The sequence below is a fragment of the Rana temporaria genome, chromosome 9 (assembly GCF_905171775.1).
Source record: "Rana temporaria chromosome 9, aRanTem1.1, whole genome shotgun sequence".
NCBI lineage: Eukaryota > Metazoa > Chordata > Amphibia > Anura > Ranidae > Rana > Rana temporaria.
The window spans coordinates 58732737-58756745 of record NC_053497.1 but is presented as its reverse complement, the minus strand read 5'-3'; the positions used below and the strand labels follow the sequence as shown (position 1 = coordinate 58756745).

General features: G+C 44.4%; 1 protein-coding gene across 1 annotated transcript; it reads left to right on the top strand.

Annotated features, from left to right (window-relative positions):
• The first annotated feature begins 8528 nt into the window (after positions 1–8528).
• On the top strand, positions 8529–18278 carry LOC120914556 (putative transcription factor ovo-like protein 3). Its single transcript, XM_040325233.1, has 4 exons — positions 8529–8628; positions 13956–14014; positions 17140–17371; positions 17462–18278. Exons 1-4 carry the CDS (start codon positions 8529–8531, stop codon positions 17782–17784), a joined length of 714 nt encoding a protein of 237 aa, XP_040181167.1. The 3' UTR covers positions 17785–18278.
• The last annotated feature ends 5731 nt before the right edge of the window (positions 18279–24009 follow it).

The following is a 24009-nucleotide window of genomic DNA, read 5'->3' as shown; positions in this document are numbered from 1 at the left end:
TGCTCCAACCGAATGCTGGTTGGTAAAGCATTCCAAAGCCTGGGGCCCTGAAAAGCAAACCTTCTTTCTCCTTTGGACTTGTATTTGGTTTTAGGAACCTTGACCAGATTTTGGTCGGTGGATCGCAGAATGCGGTTGCAATTGTGCGGTTTGATCTTGTCGCATAGATATCTAGGAGCCTTCCCATGGATGCACTTATGTGTCAGGCAGAGTGCTTTGAATGCAATTCTGTCTTTCACTGGCAACCAGTGAAGGGATCTCAGCGAAGGTGAGATTGATTCCCAAGATTTTTTCCCAGTCACAAGTCTAGCGGCCGTATTCTGTACGACTTGAAGACGAGCGATTTGGTACTTGGGGAGCCCGAGGTAAAGGGCATTTGCATAGTCCAGTCTGGAATTCACGATTGTTCCCACCACGACTGCTATGTCTTCTTTGGGAATAAATGGAATAAGTCTGCGTAGAAGGCGCATCAAATGGTGCGTCCCGCTGACTACTGACCCTATTTGTGCGTCCATTGTCATGAAGGTGTCAAACGTGACTCCTAGACTTCTGACTTTGGAGCTAGGGGAGATGGTCTGACCCAGGATGGGCGAAGGTGTCCAGTTTGTTGTCGGTTGACTCTTCCGACTGGCATTGAACATAAAGAGTTCTGTTTTAGCGCTATTGAGTTTGAGATAACTCTTAGTCATCCAGTTTTCTATTGAAGAGAGACATTTCTCTAATCTGAGATGATGATCCTTTTTTTGGCAGATGCGAAAGTACAACTGCGTGTCGTCTGCATAAGAGTGATAGAGTAGTTCTTGGCTACTGATAATATCAAAGAGAGGACGAAGATAGATATTGAACAGCACCGGTGATAGGGGGGATCCTTGGGGGACCCCACATGGCACCGCGCGTTTTTCTGACGTGAAAGATCCCAGTTTCACTGTTTGTGAACGGTTTCCGAGAAAAGAGGAGAACCATGGTAAGGCATCTTCTGAGACTCCGGCGACTTCTGTTAGTCGTCTCAGTAGCAATTTATGGTCTACTGTGTCAAAGGCTGCGCTTAGGTCCAGCAGAACCAGGAGACACGATTCTCCTTCGTCTGCGGCCTCGAGCGCATCATCCCATATTTTCAGTAAGGCCGTTTCTGTCCCGTGTCCGGGACGGAACCCGGATTGAAATGGATCGAGTAGGTTGTGGGTATCCAGATGCTGTTGCAGCTGATTTACCACCACTTTCTCCATTATCTTGGACAGAGCATTTAGACCTGTTATGGGACGGCGGTGAGTTGGGTCCATAGGATCCAAATTAGGTTTTTTCAAGATCGGCAGGATTGTGCCCTCTTTCAGCAGGGAAGGCACTATGCCTTCCTTAAATGACTGATTTATAAGCTGTGTGATCGGAGGCGCCAGGATGTCGGCACATTCCTTCAGTAGCTTGGTGGGAATGATGTCATTGGGTGCTGTGCTGTTGCGCAGCGCACCAATGAATTTTTTTGTGGTATCAATGGAGATGGGTTCCAAAGTGAACTTAGTTGATTGTAGAGGCGTTCCGTCGGTGTTTTGATTGAAGAGGGGGCTGAGTGGAGTATTGTTTTGCCGAATACTTACCCGAATTTTTTCAATTTTGTTGATGAAGAAATCCGATAGTTCATTGCAGAACTCTTGGGTGTCTGAAGTGGGGACTTCAAGACATCCCGGATTCATGGTCTGGGTGACCATCTTGAAGAGTTCACGTGGGCGATTCATTGCGCTGTTAATCACCGTGGAAAAGTGAAGTTTCTTGGCTTTGAAAATTTCCTTGTGATATCGTGTAGTTACTGCTTTGTAGAAGTTGAGGCGGTCTTCTGAAGGACTTCTTATCCAGGCGGCTTCCGCCCTTCTGCGCTCTTGCTTCAATAGCGACAGCTGGTTATTGAACCAGCTGGACTTTTTTGCCCGGCTGCGGACTTTGCGCTTTGGTGCTGCTAAGTCGGCTGACTGTAACAGAGCTGCATTTATGGCATCCAATGTATCTGAGGCTGCTAGCTGAGGAGGAATAGCCCCAATTCGGTTTCCCAGGGTAGATCTGAAGAGTTCCGAGTGGAGCTTCCTCTGAGATCTAGCCCAGTGTATTGTCACCGGCATGGGTACTTTCATGACTAGTGGAATTCTGGGAATTATGAAGCTAATTGCATGGTGGTCTGTCCATGGCAAAGGTTCAATACCCAGAATGTTTATTTTCAGATTTTGTCTGAAAATTAGGTCGAGAGTGTGACCTGAAGCATGCGTGGGTCCGCATATAAGTTGCTGAAGACCTAACCCTTCCAGGTGGTCGATGCAGGCATCCGCGATGGGATCCTGTGAGGAGTTGGCCCACAAATTGAAATCCCCGAGCAGCAAAAGATGATTGCTGTTAAGGGAGTAAGTGGATATGAACTCCGTTAATGCTGAAATCAAATGCGATTTTGGCCCAGGGGGCCTATAGCAGAGGAGAATGTGAACGGTCTCCTGAGAGTGAGCTTGAAGTTGAAGCGTGAGGGTTTCCATAAAAGGTAGAGGATTTTGAAGGACCGGTTTAGTGATTGCAATATGAGACTTATGAATCACCGCCAGGCCTCCTCCTCTTTGCCCTATTCTATTTTCCGTTAGGATATGATAATTTGCTGGTACCAGTTCTCCAAGAATGGTGTTGCAATCGTCTGACAGCCAACTTTCTGTAATGAAGAGGCAGTCTAGATCGTTTTGTAGTAAGAAATCATGGATTTCTGATCGGTGTTTAACTGCTGATCTAGTGTTAAGCAACGCACATGATATGTGCTTGAGCTGTGTTGAATGGTTGAAAAGTTGATCTGATTTTAAGGCTTTTTTGGTGACGGCAGGTAATATTGTTGCGAATTGTCTCAGACCCCAAATGGTTTCCGCAGAGTATCGCAATTTAACCATTGTTGCCAGTCACCGTGGGCGGGGGTGGGGGTGATCGGTGAGAGAGGATTCGCAGAATCCTCGCTCTCAGCAATCCTTGGTCCAGAGGAAGGCAAAAAAAAACCCTGGGCAAGCTGGCCAATGTGCTGCGGCAGGGAAAAAAATTCCTTCCTGATCCCAAAGGCGATCGGCTCAAGCCCTGGATCAAAGACAGCTGAACTTAATGAGGGGAAAAAGAGGGGGGGGGGGGGGATGCTGGGTGTCACTGTTGCTGGGGTGCACCAAGATGGCCGCCAGGCAAAGATACAGGACCCAGGCTGGGGGGGGCAACCAGGTTGGTAAGAAAATGATTCCACCGATCTGGTTGCTTAGCAGGGGGGTGGAGGGGACCTCTGGGGGTGCAGGGGCGATAATCAGAAAGACCCGCACTATTGGTGGCAGGCGCAGGGAGAAAACGGACGGAGCGCCGGTAGGCCGCGGCTGAAGCCGCGGACTTTCCTGAGGCGCGGCGGCCGCGGAAAGTAGCAGGCTGGCGCGGGCGTGTAAAAAACGCCGAGAAGCGCCGAAAATACACCCAGGTGGGGTGTCTAGGGGCCACCACAATCGTGGGTGGCCGTGCGAGTGGGGATGCCGAGCCCAAGAGGGGAATAGAGAGCCGCAGTGAGGGGTCTGAGGGACGGCTGCCCTGAGAAGGACGGCCGTCAGTGGTTCCCCTGGATGGTAGGCCCTGAGAGGCAGGGTCTTACCTGCGGCGAATGAAGGAGTCCACGAGGAGAGAAGAGAGCTGGATTCCTGGATTCCTGGTTCCTAGTAGTTCCTAGTAGCTGTTCCCTGTGCAGGACAGGTAATGGTAGTCTGCCTAGTAGCTGACTGTCAGGTCTGGGTGGGAGCAGGCTCGTAACGGAAGGTCCGAAGCACCCTACTCCACCTCTGACACTGACTGACTGACTGAGGTCCTCTAATCTAATTTCTAGTCTAAATATTATTTTCCATTAGGATTTTATGGAATTGCAGAGGACCTTTTTCAGCTTTGGCTTTCTTTACCCGGCACAACTGGCTTTTGTTGCCTCTCCTTTTATTTCTATTCAAGACAGCCAATAATACGCAAATCTGTTGGATTTGTAAAAAGGGTTCACGTATATAGCCAGCATAACAGGCTTCTAGCCATAACAGGTTAACACACTGCAAATCTCAGCTAACGACATTTGTTAATCAAATAAGTCACAGGGGCAACGGGACAGTCAAATGAATCCAGAGCAGCAACTAATGACATCCCGTTAATTCCAGCATTGAGTTGAACACAATACATGCAAAAACTGTATGTACACAGCCAGCTAATGTCCCTCATTCTCAATTTAAAAAAAAAAATGGGTACAGTCATGGGGGGGAGGGGGGACTTATCAATATAGTAAAAGTAACAGCTTTTTAGAATGAACTGTGCCATCACAATGCCCCTCTCACCCTCTTGTATGTCCGTCTGCTAGTTTTGCATGGGGAGGAAGAGCCGTTTTCTCTATGTATGTGAGAAGAGGAGCTCAGCTTCATATGCAAAATGTTGGGACATTCAAATTATTCGGAACAAATAAAGGACCCTGCATACTTTGTCATCACCCTGTATATAGTCTCTATTCTTAAGAGCCTCTCTACACTGATTCCACTCAGCCAGGTAAGTTATACTGCTTATAGATTACTCCCAGGTGCCATAAATATATTACTTATATTAATTTGTTATAGTCTACTGTATGTATAGATAATAAAATGGTATCAGTGTTTTAAAGAAGTCCTGTTGTATAAACAGCAGGTATATATCAACATGCTAGAAAGCTGTATATGTTTTACATTTATAAAATTTTCTGGAAAATATTGCAATTCTTAAAAAAATTGCAGTAATTTTACCCTTTAAGTAAAGGCAAAACGTTCAGAAAATGATGGGTGCTGCAGAAGTTTGGAGGCAGCGGGGGAGGTTTACTAAAACGGGTGCACACCAAATCTGTTGCTGCTCTGCATAGTAGTGTCTAACTTTGGTTTGTTCAATTAAGCTTTGACAACCGAAAACCTGATTGTTTACTATGCACTGCTGCACCAGTTTTAGTAAATCTCCCTCTGTGTGATTTACTAGCGGTTTCAGACAAAAGTTAGGATATAATATATATTTTCACTTTGCCAGGATATCCTAAGCAGCAGAAAAACTACAGCTATATATTTTTACTGCTATGGGGCCCAACATTGCAGAGGATTCAGCACAGTGTACATGCATTATGATATATCCCATCTATACAAATATTTATACAGTGAAAAAAATATGTATTTTGTAGTATTCTGAAGTATTAACTGTTTTGTAATAACCGTTTTAATAGTGAGATTGTCTTTGACATGGAAAGTCAGTAGTTCCCCTAATGGTTTTCTATAGGGTCTCAGTGTTTATTTCCATACTTTAAAGTGTTTGGAGCTGGGCTCCTAAGGTTTCTGTTATCTACCCTACGAACCCCATACATACTCTTTCACGCTAGTCACACTTGTGCAATTTCCCATACAACTTTTGGACATCAAAAGTAGCATGACAAGTCGTACTCCCATGTTTTCCAGTGATAGCCGTTCATATATATATGTGACTAAAAGTCATAGCAACTTCAAAGTAGTTTTTGCACTACTTTGGTCCAACCATCATGTAATTTGAGGGCCATAAACCTCAATGTTGACCCTCAAAAGTTGAATGAAAGTCGTACCTGAATGTTTAACATGCAACAGTGGGTCTGACTTTGCAAAAGGAAAACAAGTCACATCAGAGTCGCACCCATTCAAAGTTGTGTCAAATTTGCACGACTTTGGAGTCATACAAGTGTGAATAGAGCATTACAGTTCTGCTCAAGCCTTTCACTTTCTGCAACGATTGTCCTCTGTCCAATTAAGAAACAAGCTATGGAACCATATATGTTTTTGAGTCATCCTTCAAATTTACAATGCTGTGGGTTTTATTTACTAAAGGCAAATCCACTTTGCACTACGAAGTGCACTCACTAGCTGCTAGCAAACTACAGTTACCAGTATAGGAGCTGTTATATTCAGATATGCTGGACTTTTCAGGGCTACACAAACTTAGCAAGCATCATACAGCTAAGAGGTGTTCCTTCCAGTTTGTAATCCATGCAGCATATACAGTATATTTTATACTTATATATTTTTTTATTTTAATTTATTTTATACTTATTTTATTATTCCTTTTTCAAACATACAAATCCTGTTCTGATCTGCATAGTGGAAGAGCTTTCAGGACTTCTGTTAGCTGGGCCAGGTCCATTCTGCAACCTCTCAACTTCTACTCCTTCTTCCTTCTGAAAAGCAATGACCAGGTGTCTGAGTGAATATGGGCATGTGTGCTAAGCATGATTTTTCAGACTATGCATTTGGGGGACACTTGGTAGGCATTGGAACTGAGTGTCAAATGCCTCTGTTCAGCAGCTGTCTGTATAAGTCATAAATGTGTCCATAGATGGCTATCTGCAGAGAAATATACCTTGCCAATGCTTGAGGCTGACAAATCTGCTTATACTTAACATGAAGTAAAAAAACTATAAGATATGGGATGTGGCCTTTTGGAGGCTGAGCGAGTCGGGCCTCTACCAGGCCTCCCACTTTAGCTTGGGAGGGCGATGGAACACTATTGCAGAGCTTTCTGATCCCGCAGGCCCGTTTCGTTTGGACTTCCTGAGATCACATCAACTAGGTCACTTTCTTCGTTCTCTGACACCCCCAGCCGCCAACACCCAACCTCTCAACACTAGAGGACCTCTGCAACACCTCAGGTACCATGTCACACACGCTTTCCCTGGCCTACAGTCTTTTAAACATACCGCACGCGGATTTTGTACCTCTAGGTATTCTTAAATGGGAGGAGGAATTACATTGTCAGTTCGATACAGCCAAACGACAGCGCATCCTGGGGTTTGCGCATAGGTCCTCCATTTGCGCCAAGACCCAGGAAACTAGTTACAAACTTCTGTCAAGATGGTACAGAACCCCAGTACTGCTCCACAAGTTCTTCCCAGCGACGTCTGACCTTTGTTGGCGCTGCCGGGCCGACAAGGGAACGCTGCTGCACATTTTTTGGTCCTGCCCCAGCCTGAGTTGTTTCTGGCGAGTGATTCGTGAAGTGGCCCAGAAATTCAGACCCCGATATTCCAGCTGACCCCGCGTTCTTTCTCCTGCATGCATCTAACATTCCGGAGAAAGTATACAAAAAATCCGTGATTAGGCATCTTTTGGATGCAGCCAAGGCCTGCATTCCACTTCACTGGATGGCTACACTTCCGCTGACCATTCCCCAGTGGATCGCGAAGGTGGAAGAGATAAAACGCATGGAGGACCTTGTCCTCACAGCGCATAACAGACAGGAAACATTCTCCAATACTTGGCAATATCTTCATATACTCGGCTGAGGGTCAAGCATTGAGAGAGCCCATGGCTGATGTGTGAACGTATACTTCTCAGCGGGTTCCCTACTGCCCCAGAGCATCCCCATGACGGGGGGGTAGGGCCACAAGTAGGGGAACCCCCCCCTTCGGGGAGCCTACGTGTAGGGGGATTTATCCCTCTGCCCCCCCTCCCCCCTCCTCTCTCCTTGACCACTCTTTCTTTCCTCTATCTTTTTAGTTCCGTCTTTCTCTCCTCTGAATTCTCCACACCCCCACCCTGGGGGTCTCTTTGGATATAAAGGGAAAATGAGGGGACCGGTTGCGCGGACCAGATGTCTTGCTATAACTAGACACGGGACGGGGTCCCCTTTGAGGAACACCGCAGTCCCTTGTGACAGCAACTTTTGGGCACACTCCAGGGACACACGCGCCACTTGGCGCTAGCGGTCTACGGTGGGTGCCTGGCAGGAGGTTCGCAATGTTTTGTGTATGCTATGTACCATTATTGTGTAACTAATCCTTTTTTATGCACTGCATGTACCATTATACACTGTTGGCCTGCACAGCCTTGTCCCTGTTTACAAATAAAAAAAAAAAAACTAAGACCCCATACACACTATTAGATTTTCTGCAGATTTTTTGTCTTCAGATTTACCAAAATCGAATAATATGAGGTCAAACCTTAATGCCTCGTACACGTGGTCGGACTTTCCGAGGAAAAAAAGTCTGACTGGCTTTTTTACCTCGGAAAAACTGGCCGTGTGTAGCCTCCATCGGACATTTTTGGTCGGCAGTCCAACAGACCTTGGATAGAGAACCTATTCTCTATCTTCCCGACGGACTTACGGCGGACTTTTGCATGGTCAAAAGTCCAACCGTGTGTACATAGCATAAGAGTTTTAATTTGTATGCAATCAGGCAGGCCCTTAGCACTACATGTTTATGGTAAATTTGAAGACAAACATCTGCAGAAAATCTAATAGTGTGTATGGGGCCTTAGACTTATGGGTAGGTGTACATGGCTTTATGCATGTTGTCATTTGCATAATGTTGATTGGCATCTACATCAGATGAATGTATCTGTCTAGTTCTTTTATCATCGTAAATTGACAGATCTGTTAAAGTTTATCACAGGCCAGATTGAGAACAAGGAAAGTTAGGATTTAATGAATTTTTGTTGAATTAAGTTTCTGCACAACTTCATCACTTGATAATTACTGACACCAGGGCTATGCCTCGCTCATTCTTGGTAAGGAGAAACCGCTCTGCTGTGGGAGTGACTGGATGGGGGCATCTTGTGGATGCAGACCGAGGAGACTTGTACATTCCAGGTAAGATGAATATACGTAATTAAATCTGAACTCCTGGATAAGCAAATATTGTCTAAAGTGGACATGTACAGTGCATCCGGAAAGTATTGACAGCACTTCACTTTTTCTACTTTTTGTTATTTACAGCCTTATTCCAAAATGGATTAAATTCATTATTTTCCTTACAACTCTAAAAACAATACCCCATATGACAACGTGAAAGAAGTTTAAAATCTTTGCAAATTTATAAAAAAAAAAAAATCACATGTACATAAGTATTTGTAGCCTTTGTTATAGAACAAAATTGAGCTCAGGTGCATTCTTTTTCCACTCAGTCCTTGAGACAAACCAAGCCATGAAGTTCAAGGAATTGGCTGTAGATCTCTGGGACAAGATTGTATAGAGGTAGAGATCTGGGGAAGGTTACAGAGAAATTTCTGCAGCATTGAAGGTCCCAATGAGCACAGTGGCCTCCATCATTCATACATGGAAGAAGTTTGGAACCACCAGGATTCTTCCTAGAGCGGGCCACCCAGCCAAACTGAGTGATCGGGGAGAAGGGCCTGAGGGGAGGTGACCAAGAACCCCATGGTTACTCTGACAGAGCTCCAGCATTTCTATGTGGAGTGAGGAGAACCTTCCAGAAGAACAACCATCTCTGCAGCACTCCACCAATCAGGCCTGTATGGTAAAGTGGCCAGACGGAAGCCACTCCTCAGTAAAAGGCACATGACGGCCCACCTGGAGTTTGCCAAAAGGCACCTGAAGGACTCTTGGACCATGAAAAACAAAATTCTCTGGTCTGATGAAACAAAGATTGAACTCTTTAGCCTGAATGGCATGCGTCTGGTCTGGAGAAAACCAGACGCCGTGGCCAATACCATCCCTACAGTGAAGCATGGTGGTGGCAGCATCATGCTGTGGGGATGTTTTTCAGTGGCAGGAACTGAGAGACTAGTCAGGATTGAGGGAAAGATGAATGCAGCAATGTAGAGACATCCTTGATGAAAACCTGCTTCAGAGCGCTCTGGACCTCAGACTGGGGCAAAGGTTCATCTTCCAACAGGACAACGACCCTAAGCACACAATCAAGATAACAAAGGAGTGACTACAGGACAACTCTGTGAATGTCCTTGAGTGGCCCAGACTTGAGCCCAATTGAACATCTATGGAGATATCTGAAATTTTTATTTTTTTTATACATTTGCAAAGATTTCAAACAAACTTCTTTCACATTGTCATTATGGGGTATTGTTTGTAGAATTTTGAGGGGAAATAATTAATTTAATCAATTTTGAAATAAGGCTATAACATAACAAAATGTGGAAAAGGTGAAGCACTGTGAATACTTTCAGGATGCACTGTATTCCTACTTGATGTTTATGGGCTTGTGTATTCTTACTTAAATCTTTTTGTGTTCTTGTGTATTTCTTCTAGCTCTGTGCAACAGTGCCCATTAATGAATGTTTGCTTGCTTCCATTCATTCGGGAGTCGGGACACAGACAGTCCTCCTCCATCGCTGCGCCTCTGAAACTATGTGCGATTGGAGTGGCGGTTGCCTACTGATGCTGAGACTTAGTTGCTTTCTGCAGAGAGAATTGCTTTCTGCAGAGAGAAAAAGAGTAGGAACACCAGTGGCCGGGTGCTCTAGGCAGCAGGGCGCGCTAGGCGACTGCCTAGTTTGCCTAGTGGTAGCACCAGCCCTGAATACAATGGCTGGCTGACCAACCATTATGGGTTATATCATTTTACTATTTAGGGCAGTGGTTTTTAACCTGGGTTCGATCGAACTCCAGGGGTTCAGTGAGTGAGTCTCGGGGGTTCGGCGGAGGTCCCACAGGACCGCCGGTACAAGGCAAGGGCGGACGTGTGCCCTGGGCGATACCATTTCGTATAGGAGGGGGGGGCGCAGCCGCCAGTGCGGCCAGCGGCACTGTACAAATTGTGTGCCGAGTGCACTCCTGCATCCGGGACCATCACCTCCCGGCTCCCTTTCCTGTCTGCTGCAGCCTGTTTACTCCCCCTATGAAGGAGTCTCTTGGTCCCTTCCAGCGGCATTACGTCACTCCACTCACGGCCTGAAGGGGGGGGACTCGGTGCGCTGCGCAGAGAGCTGTGTGTCGGCGTTGCCTGTGACGAGCTAGAGAGGCAAGGACTAGTCTCGAGGAGCCTGCCTGACTAGTGGAATTTGAACCTAGCAGACAGTGTGCTAAAAAAGACTACTGAACTTGTTTAAAAGTAAGTAGAACCTGTTAAGAGCATATAATTAAATGGCTGGATTGGGGGGAGGGGAGGAGGCTGACTGACGTGAGGTGACCAGCACTTTATTAATATAAAATGGCAGATAAAATGTTTTTGTTATTTTAAATGAGCCTTCTCTGACTAGCAAAAAAATAAATATATATACAGTATATATATACAGGTGGTTCTCAAAAAATTAGCATATTGTGATAAAGTTCATTATTTTCTGTAATGTACTGATAAACATTAGACTTTCATATATTTTAGATTCATTACACACAACTGAAGTAGTTCAAGCCTTTTTATTGTTTTAATATTGATGATTTTGGCATACAGCTCATGAAAACCCAAAATTCTTATCTCAAAAAATTAGCATATTTCATCCGACCAATAAAAGAAAAGTGTTTTTAATAAAAAAAAAGTCAACCTTCAAATAATTATTCTCAGTTATGCACTCAATACTTGGTCAGGAATCCTTTTGCAGAAATGACTGCTTCAATGCGGCGTGGCATGGAGGCAATCAGCCTGTGGCACTGCTGAGGTGTTATGGAGGCCCAGGATGCTTCGGTAGCGGCCTTAAGCTCATCCAGAGTGTTGGGTCTTGCGTCTCTCAACTTTCTCTTCCCAATATCCCACAGATTCTCTATGGGGTTTAGGTCAGGAGAGTTGGCAGGCCAATTGAGCACAGTAATACCATGGTCAGTAAACCATTTACCAGTGGTTTTGGCACTGTGAGCAGGTGCCAGGTCGTGCTGAAAAATGAAATCTTCATCTCCATAAAGCTTTTCAGCAGATGGAAGCATGAAGTGCTCCAAAATCTCCTGATAGCTAGCTGCATTCACCCTGCCCTTGATAAAACACAGTGGACCAACACCAGCAGCTGACATGGCACCCCAGACCATCACTGACTGTGGGTACTTGACACTGGACTTTAGGCATTTTGGCATTTCCCTCTCCCCAGTCTTCCTCCAGACTCTGGCACCTTGATTACCGAATGACATGCAAAATTTGCTTTCATCCGAAAAAAAGTACTTTGGACCACTGAGCAACAGTCCAGTGTTGCTTCTCTGTAGCCCAGGCGCTTCTGCCGCTATTTCTGGTTCAAAAGTGGCTTGACCTGGGGAATGCGGTACCTGTAGCCCATTTCCTGCACACGCCTGTACACGGTGGCTCTGGATGTTTCTACTCCAGACTCAGTCCACTGCTTCCGCAGGTCCCCCAAGGTCTGGAATCGGTCCTTCTCCACAATCTTCCTCAGGGTCCGGTCACCTCTTCTCGTTGTGCAGCGTTTTCTGCCACTTTTTCCTTCCCACTGAGGTGCCTTGATACAGCACTCTGGAAACAGCCTATTCGTTCAGAAATGTCTTTCTGTGTCTTACCCTCTTGCTTGAAGGTGTCAATGATGGCCTTCTGGACAGCAGTCAGGTCGGCAGTCTTACCCATGATTGCGGTTTGGAGTAATGAACCAGGCTGGGAGTTTTTAAAAGCCTCAGGAATCTTTTGCAGGTGTTTAGAGTTAATTAGTTGATTCAGATGATTAGGTTAAGAGCTCGTTTAGAGAACCTTTTCATGATATGCTAATTTTTTGAGATAGGAATTTGGGGTTTTCATGAGCTGTATGCCAAAATCATCAATATTAAAACAATAAAAAGGCTTGAACTACTTCAGTTGTGTGTAATGAATCTAAAATATATGAAAGTCTAATGTTTATCAGTACATTACAGAAAATAATGAACTTTATCACAATATGCTAATTTTTTTAGAACCACCTGTATATATAAATTGCAGCCTCACTATGCCATCACATGCAGCCTCTGTGCCATCAATTGTCGTCACTGTGCCCATCAAACGCAGTCACTGTGCCCATCACACGCAGCCACTGTGCCATCATTTGCCGCCAGTGTGCTGCCAGTTTTTCCCATCAATTGCTGCCAGTGTGCCCATCAACTGTCGCCGGTGTGCTGCCAGTTTGCCCCATCAATTGCCTCCAGTGTGCTGCAAAAAAAAGAAGAAAAGGAACAGACTTTGTTGCGAAAATGACATGAGTGGCACTTGCCAAGGTAAAGCCACGTAAATATTCATTATTATGTTTTTGTTTTTGTGTGGAAATCATGTTTTAATCATGGTTTTGTTCTTTGTTATTTAATGGTTTTGTTCATTTTGTGCACCTATGTATAAATATATACCTATGTTTTGAATTTGAAAAAAATCATATTTTATTTTTCCAATTAAGAAGGGTTCGGTGAATGCGCATATGAAACTGGTGAGGTTCAGTACCTCCAACAAGGTTAAGAACCACTGATTTAGGGAGTTTTTTTTTTCACTGGCAAATTTACCTGTATTATTCCAGACTGTCAAGAGAGGAAAGCAATGTTATTATATTTAAATGTTTTGTGATATAGTGCAAGGGTTGCATTCCTCAAATCTGTGTTGTTCAAGGGTGAAGAAAAAAAACTTTGGGAATATTGATAAAGACTTAATTTTATATATATATTATTTTATTTATTTATTTATTGCACTAACTGCGGTGAATAAATGTGAACGGCTTCTGTTTTTTCAATGTGTCTTTCAGAAAACTTTTATGAATTCATTGCAGAACAGTCATGGATCAGTTATAGCCAAATGTGCTGAAATCCCAGCTATTCACATGTACAATATATGCACAGCTCTATTTGTTCTCTGCAGCTGGGGGACTGTTTAACAAAAGAGGCACCTATTCAATGTATTCACACAATTATTTATGTTACTTAGATTGACAATCTGTGTCTGCCTCTCACCTACCACTGTTCCCATTTCTGACGGGTGTGCCCCCCTCCCCCCTCCGCGGGTTAGCTTGGCCATGCAAATGTAAGATAAATACAATGGGAGCCTGCTGTATTTATTTGATTTATTGGACAGGGCACAGTCATTTAAATGAATCGGAAGGGGTTGTCAGTGACAATATGGAAATTATATTTAAAAGCTGTTCTATATGAAATGTGGCTTTTTAGCAGTTAAGTTGCTGATGGTGTTCATGAGACAGATTTATAATTTACTTGATAAATTTCCTTTACTATGTGTATTTTTTTTATTCTTTTATTTATCCTTTTACCTTTTATTTCAACAGACTCCATACTTTGGCCTTATTCACCAGAAGGTCGAACACAGGCTCCAACAGCTGCTGAGGTGAGAATTGAAATGACTGATTGCATTCTGAACCCCACTGACATGGCGTGGACACAGGATGTGCCAGGTGTGCCTGGGCACACCCTAATCGCCCCCTGCGGGGACGATTCCACCTGCTTCCTGGAGCCCCCATTTCCCCCTTCAGTGCTGCCAGCTTCCCTCTTCTCCCACTGGCTGCTACAGGGGATTTTTTAGGATGGAGAATAGGGAAAGGTGCCAGTAAAATATTTTATTTCCTTGCCTCTTCCATTTTTGAATGAACACAGTGAGCGATTATTTTTAGCTGAAGTTTCTGGAAGAACAGGAAGCCCTTTTACACAGAGGGCCATATTCTGAGTATAGTTACGACGGAGTATCTCAGGATACTCCGTTGTATCTCTCTTTTTTGGCCCGCATATCTATGCGAGTGATTCTTAGAATCATTTTCGCATAGATACGCTTAAGATCCGACATGTGTAAGTCGCTTACACTGTCGGATCTTAAATGTAATTGCCCAGCCGGCCGCTAGGTGGCGTTTACGTTCAGGACTCATTTGTTTATGCAAATGAGCCTGATACGCCGATTCTCGAACGAATTCGCGTTGCGTAACCGTCGTTTGCGTAAGCGTAAGGTTACCCCTGCTATATGAGGGGTAACCTTACGCCAGTCCCACGTACGCCATGTTAAGTATGGCGTCGGGTCCGCGTCGTCTTTTCCCGTCGGGTACGTCGTTTCCCTAAGTCGTTCTTGAATACGACTTTACGTCAATGACGCACATGTCGGCGTCATTGACGTTTTACGCCGAGAACTGGAGCATGCGCACTGGGCTAATTTAAGCCCGGCGCATGCGCAGTTCGTTTGAATCGGGGGCGCGCTTAATTTAAATACAAGCCGCCCCCTTGGATATACGCGGGGATACACCGGGCCAATTACACTACGCCGCCCCAAACTACGGAGCAAGTGTTTGGGGAATACAGCACTTGCTCCTGTAGGTTGAGGCGGCGTAGTGTAAATGGCTTACGCGCTGTCCGCCTATAAAGTACAAGAATATGGCCCAGAGCATTTATCATTCATTCACTGTCCAGTGTAGCTGTGGCTGCAGGGAAAGGGGCTGGGGAACCAATGCCCTCTGTCCCTTTCTATGTCTCAAAAGGGAGACATCAGGGGTCTGTTTAGACCCGTTATGGTGAACCTTGAATACCCCAGATGTTTTGAAACTACATTTCCCATGATGCTCAACTACACTGCAAAGTGCATTAGTATCTTGGGAAATATAGTTCCAAAACATCTGGGGTGCCAAGGATCGCCATCACTGGTTTAGATATTTCACAAAAGACCCCCTACGGGGCTCCTAAACAAATTGTAAATAATAATAAAAAAAACGACACCATCCATTGCCCTACTGACACCAATCTCTGCTCTACTGACACCGTCCACTGCTTTGCTGATATACACACGTGTGTTTGTGCTCTGGGGTGCACACCCTAATGAACAAAAGGGCCCATTGAACAAAAAGGAAAAGAAGGGCACCTCTAAGTGCAGTAGTCCTCATCTGTGGCATATGGTCCATTCTCGTATGTGCTGGAGAGAGGAGGCGGGAGAAGCCGGTGTTCCAGGTTCATTGTGGGACACACAAGGCTGATGGCGTCAGTGGGGAGAAAGGGGCGGGTTTCATCCAGCTTTTTTAATGCAAAGTCCACTTTACAGTTCCGTTCATATCTACCATGTGAATTGCAGAACATGTTGTACTGACTTTCTTGATACCTCGACATCTATTGCAGACCATGCTTTGCTTCATGTGCTTATGAATTTTCAATGTGTACTCAATGCACATCCATGCATGAGAAACGTACAACTTTTTACATGCACTGCAGGTGTTTATGGGTGCATGCGTTAGGTTACATAGAGGGTCATGTGCGTTGTTTGGTGCATGAAGACAGGGCCGGTACAAGGGGTGGGCAGAAGGGTCGGATGCCCTGGGTGGGACCATTTACTGGAGGAAGGGGGGCGCGGTAAAGGCCACGCTACTGGCCAACTTTCCTGGGGCCGCTTTGATCTGTGGCTGCAGCGCTCTCCTCCCACCTCCTCCTCGTTTTTGACACACAGCGCCGGTGTCCTGACCAGGAGTGCTGTGTGTCAGGGACCTGAGTCTGTGTGTGTTTGGCGGCGCCGTAACAAGGTCCCATCCACCTAGACCAGCTCATGTGGTAGCAGATTGAATCAGTGTTCTGCCTATCACACGAGCCGGCCTAGGGGGGCAGGACCTTGTTACGGCGCTGCCGAACACAGACCCAGCTGTGGGAGATGTTCGCTGTGTGATCCAGGGCAGGCTATGGTTGGGGTAGAAATGGTGAGTCTGCATTCATAGGCACAGTGAGGCTGCGGTTATGGGCACAGTGAGGCTGCGGTTATGGGCACAGTGAGGCGGCATAGATGGGCGCAATGAGGCGGCATTGATGGCCACTGGTGAGACTGCATTGATCTCTTGTATCATGTCTACAGTTTCTGACCATCCTATAAGTAAGATGTCCTCAGTCTCTAACCATCGCCTGCAGCATGTCCTCAGTCTCTAACCATCTCTTGTATCATGTTCTTAGTCTCTGACCATCTCTTGTATCATGTTCTTAGTCTCTGACCATCTCTTGTATCATGTTCTTAGTCTCTGACCATCTCTTGTCTTATATAATGTCTGCAGTCTCTGAGGGGAGTTTGCTTAATTAGCAATGGTATTGGTAATATGCAGCAGGAAGGGGGTTAATGCAGTTTCACTGATGCATTAGTATAGATCCCATCGTCTGTAGGCGCTGTAGCTTTTCAAAGCGGGGGGCGCAGTTTTTCATCTTTGCCCTGGGCACCGGATGACCTTGTCCCGGCACTGCATGGAGGCATGTTGAAGGCCCATAAGCTTTAAATGGACACAACCTAAAAACCGATGCACACCATGTCTGGCCGTACACTTCAATGTGTATTGCATACTCGCCAGAAAGCTACATAAAGTCGGTGTTGAATATCAAAATCAGTTTAAAATCAGTTTGGGCTGTGCTTCCAAGCAAGTCAATGTAGATGCATTTCAAATGCAAAATGCCCATGTACACTGGGCCCTAATACAGCTGGCTGCTTGAAATGACAAATATAAAACTTGTATGTGCAAAACTTTTTCTATTTGGTTTTTATTTTTTTTCTTCTGTGCTATCATTCTTCTTCTTTTCCCCCAGGGTCCGTATTCTTGCCGGGCTTGCAGGAAGACTTTTCCACTGCAACGTATGTTGACCCGTCACCTGAAGTGTCACAGCATGCAGAAGAGGCACCGCTGCCCGTGCTGTTCTAAAGGGTTTAACGATACATTTGATCTGAAACGTCACATGAGGACTCACACAGGTAAGCTATTGATGGTGGGATATGATGCACAGGCTGCCTGAACTTCTACATTTCTTGTATTCGAAACTGACAGCTTCTTCACCTATACAGGTATCAGACCATACAAGTGTCCAGCCTGTGAGAAGTCTTTTACTCAGCGCTGCTCGCTGGAATCTCATCTGCGCAAGATCCACGGGGTGCTACAGAGTTATGCCTACCGCCAGCGCCGCTCCAAGATCTACGTATGTGAGGAATGCGGCTTTACATCGTCCAGCGCTGACACCTACACACTACATGTCATAGAGGTCCATCCCACCAACCCCATGCTATCCAAACACCTACGGAAACGAGTATCTGGTGTTCTTAGAGGGGAGATGGGAGGTCTGATGCATCCAACGCCATGTTACCTTGCAACGCATGTCTCAACAAGATGACTGACATTATGAGACTGGGAATTTCTTCTAAGAAATCAGGAGGGGAAATAAAGAGCCACTCCATCAGTATTTTTCTCTTGTTTGGGTGAGACAGGATGACAGTGGCCTACTCTCAAATCCTTGTAAGAAGAGCTTGGATTTTCAGTTGAGCTATTCATGTTACCAGACATGATTATTTAGAACAGGAGAGACTATTGTGCCTTTTAGTGGACTCTTTCAGACAAGTTATCATGTTGCAGCTGCACTGTGGGAAGATTGCTCCTTATGGGATCTAAGCAATATGCAACTGCCAGAGAGTATTAAACCATGCTTCACTCCACCCAGAAAGGAGAATTTACTGTAATTGAGTCCCTATCGTCTGATGCCACCACATCGAGAGAGGCGCCACCTGGGGTGCCACCGCTCCTAAGGCTGCACCGGTGATCAGGAAGCACAGCTGTATACACTATATTGTCAAAAGTATTGTGACACCTGCCTTTACACGCACATGAACATTAATGGCATCCCAGTCTGATGCCTAGTACACATGACCGGGATTCCCGATGGGAAAAGGTCTGTCGGAAATCCCGAGGGGAAAACCGAGAACCTGCTCTCTACTTTTCCCCCCGTACAGACGATCGGTTTTCCTGTCAGGAAAACTCAGATGAGAGCTTTTCCTCTGGAATCCCGACCGTGTTTATGTTCCATCTGAGTTTTTCCCCCACAGGAAAACGGCCAAAAATGCCAGTTTTCTGCTACACAAGGTTGGGTTTTTCTGACGGGAAAAAGTCAGTCAGGAATGCCGGCGGGAAAAAAAGAGAGCTGTTCTCTTTTTCTTTTCTTTTTTTTTTCCGGCGGGTTTGGCAGTTTTCGGGTCGGAAAAACTGTGAGGGAGCGTACACACGGCCGGGATTCCCGGCCAAAAGCTCTCCTCGCAGTTTTCCCGTCAGAAAACCCGGTTGTGTGTACGGGGCATTAGTCTGTCAGGTTCAATATTGAGTCGGTCCACCCTTTGGAGCTATAACAGCTTCAACTCTTCTGGAAAGGCTGTCCACAAGGTATAGGAGCTATGGGAATGTTTGACCATTTTTCCAGTGATGTTGGATGAGAGGGCTTGGCTTGCAGTCTCCACTCCAATTCATCCCAAAGGTGTTCTATTGGGTTTAGGTGCAGGCCAGTCAAGTTCCTCCACTCCAAAACTCACTCATCCATGTCTTTATGGACCTTGCTTTGCGTACTGATCCAAATCATTTGGTGGAGGGGGGATTATGGTGGGGGGTTGTTTTTCAGGGGTTGGGCTTGGCTCCTTAGTTCCAGTGAACGAAACTCTTAAGGCATCAGCACACCAAGACATTTTGGACAATTTCATGCTCCCAACTTTGTGGAAACAGTGTGGGGATGGTCTCTTCCTGTTCAAACATGACTGCACCCCAGTGCACAAAGCAAGGTCCATAAAGACATGGGCAGCGAGTTTGGGGTGGAGGAACTTGACTGGCCTGCACAGAGTCCTGACCTCAACCCGATAAAACACCTGTGGGATGAATTGGAGAAGAGATTGCAAGCCAGGCCCTCTCATCCAATATCAGTGCCTGACCTCACAAATGCACTTGTGGAAGAATAGTCAAACATTCCCATAGACACACTTCTAAACCTTGTGGACAGCCTTCCAAGAAGAGTTGAAGCTGTTCTAGTTGCAAAGGGTGTGCCAACTATGTTTTAAACCCTACGGGCTAAACCTGCATCCAATTCACAATAGTGTGAACCCAGCCTTAAGCGGCTTACCAAAACAACAGGGCTTAAGTCTAAAAGCTGTCCATTCATTGATGGAAATTTGTCTGGTTCAGCAGGGACTGGCCGTATTCCAATCGGTTTTTGGCCATTCCTGCTCAACAGAAGTCAATTGTTTGATCTACTACTGTCGAAGGGGCATGTTGGAAAACTTCTCTTGATCAGTGGCTGTAGTCAACGAGCTGCAGCCGCTGATCCGTTTATTCTTGCAGCAGTGGGTGCAGCTGTCAGAATACAATGTCAGAGAAAGGGGATTTCCTCCATCCACCTTGCTTATGTGGATGGTGAAATATGTATATAGAAATTGCTTCTGAGGTCCCCAAACCAAAGAGCCAAGGGGGGAGGGTAGGGGGTGGGCCATTGTTGGACTATCGCGGTACTGGTAACATAGTCCAACAATGGCCCCCTGGCTCTTTTTCTATTTATCTATATTCTGGATGATGGTACGCCCCCTCTAAGTGTTTTTTATTTCTACCTTCAGAGGTTATATTTCAAGATGGTGAAATATGTGTTTGGCCAGCTTAACCACTTCAGCTCCAGAAGATTTTATCTCCTTCGTGACCAGGCCATTTTTTAGCTATTCGGCACTGCACTACTTTAACTGCTGATTGGTCATGCAACACTGTTTCCAAATGAAGTTTATATAATTTTTTTCACAGTATATGGTAGTATTTGATCACCACTTGTTTTTTTTATTTTTTTTTGCAAAATAAAGGAAAAACAATTCATTTGCTATAAAACATATCCAATATTTTTTTTTTTTTAAAACATTTTTTTTCATAAATGTTGGCCAAAATGTATTTTGTAGCATGTTTTTGATAACAAAAAAAATCCCAATAAGTGTATATTGATTGGTTTGTGTTAAAGTTATAGCGCCTACAAACTATGGAATATATACCGGAATATTTTTTTTTATACTACTAATGGCAGCGATCAACCACTTATAATGGGACTGCGATATTGCGGCAGACAATCTGACATGAACTGATGCTGGGGGAACGGACTAACTGCCACTGACATCACCAGTGACAAATTCAATGATCAATGATAATACTATACGCTGTCATTGTACTAATGACACTGGCTAGGAAGGGGTTAACAGGGCGATCAAGGGGTTAAATATGTGCCTAACAATGTTTACACTGTGTCTAAAGTTTGTTGCTTTTTACTAATGATCTCTAAGTTTCTCATCCCTGGTTTGCAGGGATGAGAAACTGACAGATCACTCCCTGTGTACAGAGCACTGTGTTGAATTTCACTGCATAGGTCGCAGGTCTTGAAGCGGTACTTTTTTTCCTTTGAATTTCAACACGGTGCTCTCGGCTGTGATTGCACTCAGCCGATCCTGGACATGAATAATTGTCTGGGACTTGCTGACAGGCTCCCACTGTGTATAGTCACAACGGAAGCCGGCTGAGGGGTGTGCCTGTGCGTGCCCTAAACCTGGAACTAGGAAGTGATTGATAAAGATTGATAAAAATCAGCACAAGGGACAGTACTTAATATCAATGAGAGGTGCCCTTTTTGCTGATGGCTGCTGCTTTAATTGATATTGGAGGTTCTCTGAACCCCCTTCTTTATAGCCCTCTAGTTAAGACTAGATACAGCTAAGGCCCACAGACCCAGTTACAGATCTATGGCAATGTATAAGAAACGGACCCAAAGAAGATGAATAACGATACCAGGGTCCTATTACGTTAAACAGATCAAGATCCATTAGACCAGGGGTCTCCAAACTTTCAAAACAAAGGGCCAGTTTACTGCCCTTCAAACCTTAGGGGGGCTGGACTGTGGCCAGCGGGAGTAGAAAATGCCCTGGCATTGGTTGGAGTAAACAATGCCATAAGCTTGGTGGTCAGTGAGGAGTAAAAAAATTACACCATTGGTGTCAGTGAGAGTAATAGGGCTTCATCATTGGTGTCAGTGGGAGAATTAGTTCCCCCATCTCTGGTGTGAGTGTTGTGTTACACTATGTGATTTAATATTGCTCTGTGTCTTTAAGCTCTGCTCCCTTCTGTCTAGCTGAACTCTCTCACCGTAGTTCCTTATATTCCCCTCCACTTCCTGTCTCTCTCTCATTAGCCCTGTATACCTACCATGCTGAAACATCTTTCCATGTGGCTTACAACTGCAACATCTTTCTACCTATGAATAGCCATCATTCAAAAGGATTCATCGTCTGTCTCTCTAACAGTGAGTTATTCATTGAGTTAAGCTGTCTGAGTTGATGCAAGGGATAAAGAGAACACCAGGTTGTGTAAGCTCTACATGATGCTGGAGATAACGTTTATGGCCTTGTAGTTGAGTCAGAATAGTGAGGAATAGTACTCCATCATTGGCATCAGTGGGAGAAACAGTCCCCCAATGGCCGGATAAAGGCACATAAAGGGCCACATCCAGCCCGGGGGCCACAGTTCGGAGACCTCTGCATTAGACTATATAGTAGACATTGAATAGTTTCCTATGTGACTTCTATTCAGCTGTCTGGGCCGGCACTCTGTAATCCAAATGTAATGTTTTAACGTATAAGGTGCTCAGTCCATATATGTAACATAAACTGATATTGTTCAAGAAGAGAACATTGTTCATGAAATGCTTAGACAGTTCTTACACTTGTAGGAAAGAGATATGCAATATTTGCTCAAACGTGGTGAATTGTGAAATCTGTAGCCATGTAACATTGTTACTGCTTATTTTTAATGATAAAAAATAAATAATAAATTGAATTGAAAACTGTGTACCTTTGCCATGTCTTTATGGGAAAAGTCCCATGTGTTTATATAAAGAGATGTTTGTGGGACTAGTAGGGATGTGGGTACACTGAGGGTCTAAGCCAATGTAAAGGATGATACATAGACACCATTTATTGAATGACAAACAATAAAGTTGCTACATCAGAATTCTTTTTGACACTGCAGATGCCATATTACACAAGTGATATAGAGGAAGTCCTCGCTGCCATTTTGTCATTGGTGGTACTTCTGGCCAAAGGACCTGAGCAGGAGGAGAGGAGCGGGGCGTACTTCTTACAACCCGAGTGCTCACATTACGTTTTTTAGGGTGTATGTTGTACACCAGACATGTGCAATTCGTTTAGTTTCTAATTCGTTTTTTAACGAAAATTCGGTAATTCGTTAATTTAGAATTTTCGTATTTCGGAAATTCGGATTATTGGAAATTCGGAAATACGAAAATTTTTATTTTAGAATTTTTAGAATTTTACAATTAAACAATTTTTCATTTTCGAATTTCGAATTTTTTCATTTTTCGAAATGTCAAATTTTTTATTTTTGTATTTTCGAAATTTCGAATATTCGAAATCTCGATTACTCGAATATTCAAATTTTCGATTTTTTTTATGTTTCGAATTTTTCATTTTCAAATTTTTCATTTTCAAATTTTTCATTTTCAAATTTTTCATTTTAGTATTTTCGAAAATGAAAAATTCGAAAGATATTTTTTTTTTTTGAAAATTCGAAAATAAAATTCGAAAATTAAAAATTGCGAAAATTAAAAATTTGAAAATCCGAAATTTTCGAAAACGCTGACTTTTCGAAAACGCTGACTTTTCGAAAACGCTGACTTTTCGAAAACGCTGACTTTTCGAAAACGCTGACTTTTCGAAAACGCTGACTTTTCGAAAACGCTGAGTCAGATTGCTGGGTCAGTTTTCGAAAACGCTGACTTTTCGAAAACGCTGAGTCAGATTGCTGGGTCAGAGTTTTCGAAAACGCTGACTTTTCGAAAACGCTGACTTTTCGAATACGCTGAGTCAGATTGCTGGGTCAGATTGCTGGGTCAGAGTTTTCGAAAACGCTGACTTTTCGAAAACGCTGAGTCAGATTGCTGGGTCAGATTGCTGGGTCAGAGTTTTCGAAAACGCTGACTTTTCGAAAACGTTGACTTTTCGAAAACGCTGAGTCAGATTGCTGGGTCAGATTGCTGGGTCAGACTTTTCGAAAACGTACTTTTCGAAAACGCTGACTTTTCGAAAACACTGAGTCAGATTGCTGGGTCAGAGTTTTCGAAAACTCGGACTTTTCGAAAACTAACTTTTCGAAAAATGACTTTTAGAAAAGTCAGACCCTGCAATCTGACTCTGACTTTTCGAAAAGTCAGCGTTTTCGAAAAGTCAGCGTTTTCGAAAAGTCAGCGTTTTCAAAAAGTCAGCGTTTTCGAAAACTGACTCTGACTTTGCGAAAAGTCTGACTTTGCGAAAACTGACTCTGACTTTGCGAAAACTGACTCTGACTTTGCGAAAACTGACTCTGACTTTGCGAAAACTGACTCTGACTTTGCGAAAACTGACTCTGACTTTGCGAAAACTGACTCTGACTTTGCGAAAACTGACTCTGACTTTGCGAAAACTGACTCTGACTTTGCGAAAACTGACTCTGACTTTGCGAAAACTGACTCTGACTTTGCGAAAACTGACTCTGACTTTGCGAAAACTGACTC

Bases quoted from the DNA above. Each gene is read 5' to 3' on its own strand.
- LOC120914556 (XM_040325233.1), top strand. From the start codon at position 8,529: ATGCCTCGCTCATTCTTGGTAAGGAGAAACCGCTCTGCTGTGGGAGTG. The intron at 14,015-17,139 runs GTGAGAATTGAA...AAAACTTGTATG, and splicing joins AGGCTCCAACAGCTGCTGAG to TGCAAAACTTTTTCTATTTG. The intron at 17,372-17,461 runs GTAAGCTATTGA...TCACCTATACAG, and splicing joins TCACATGAGGACTCACACAG to GTATCAGACCATACAAGTGT.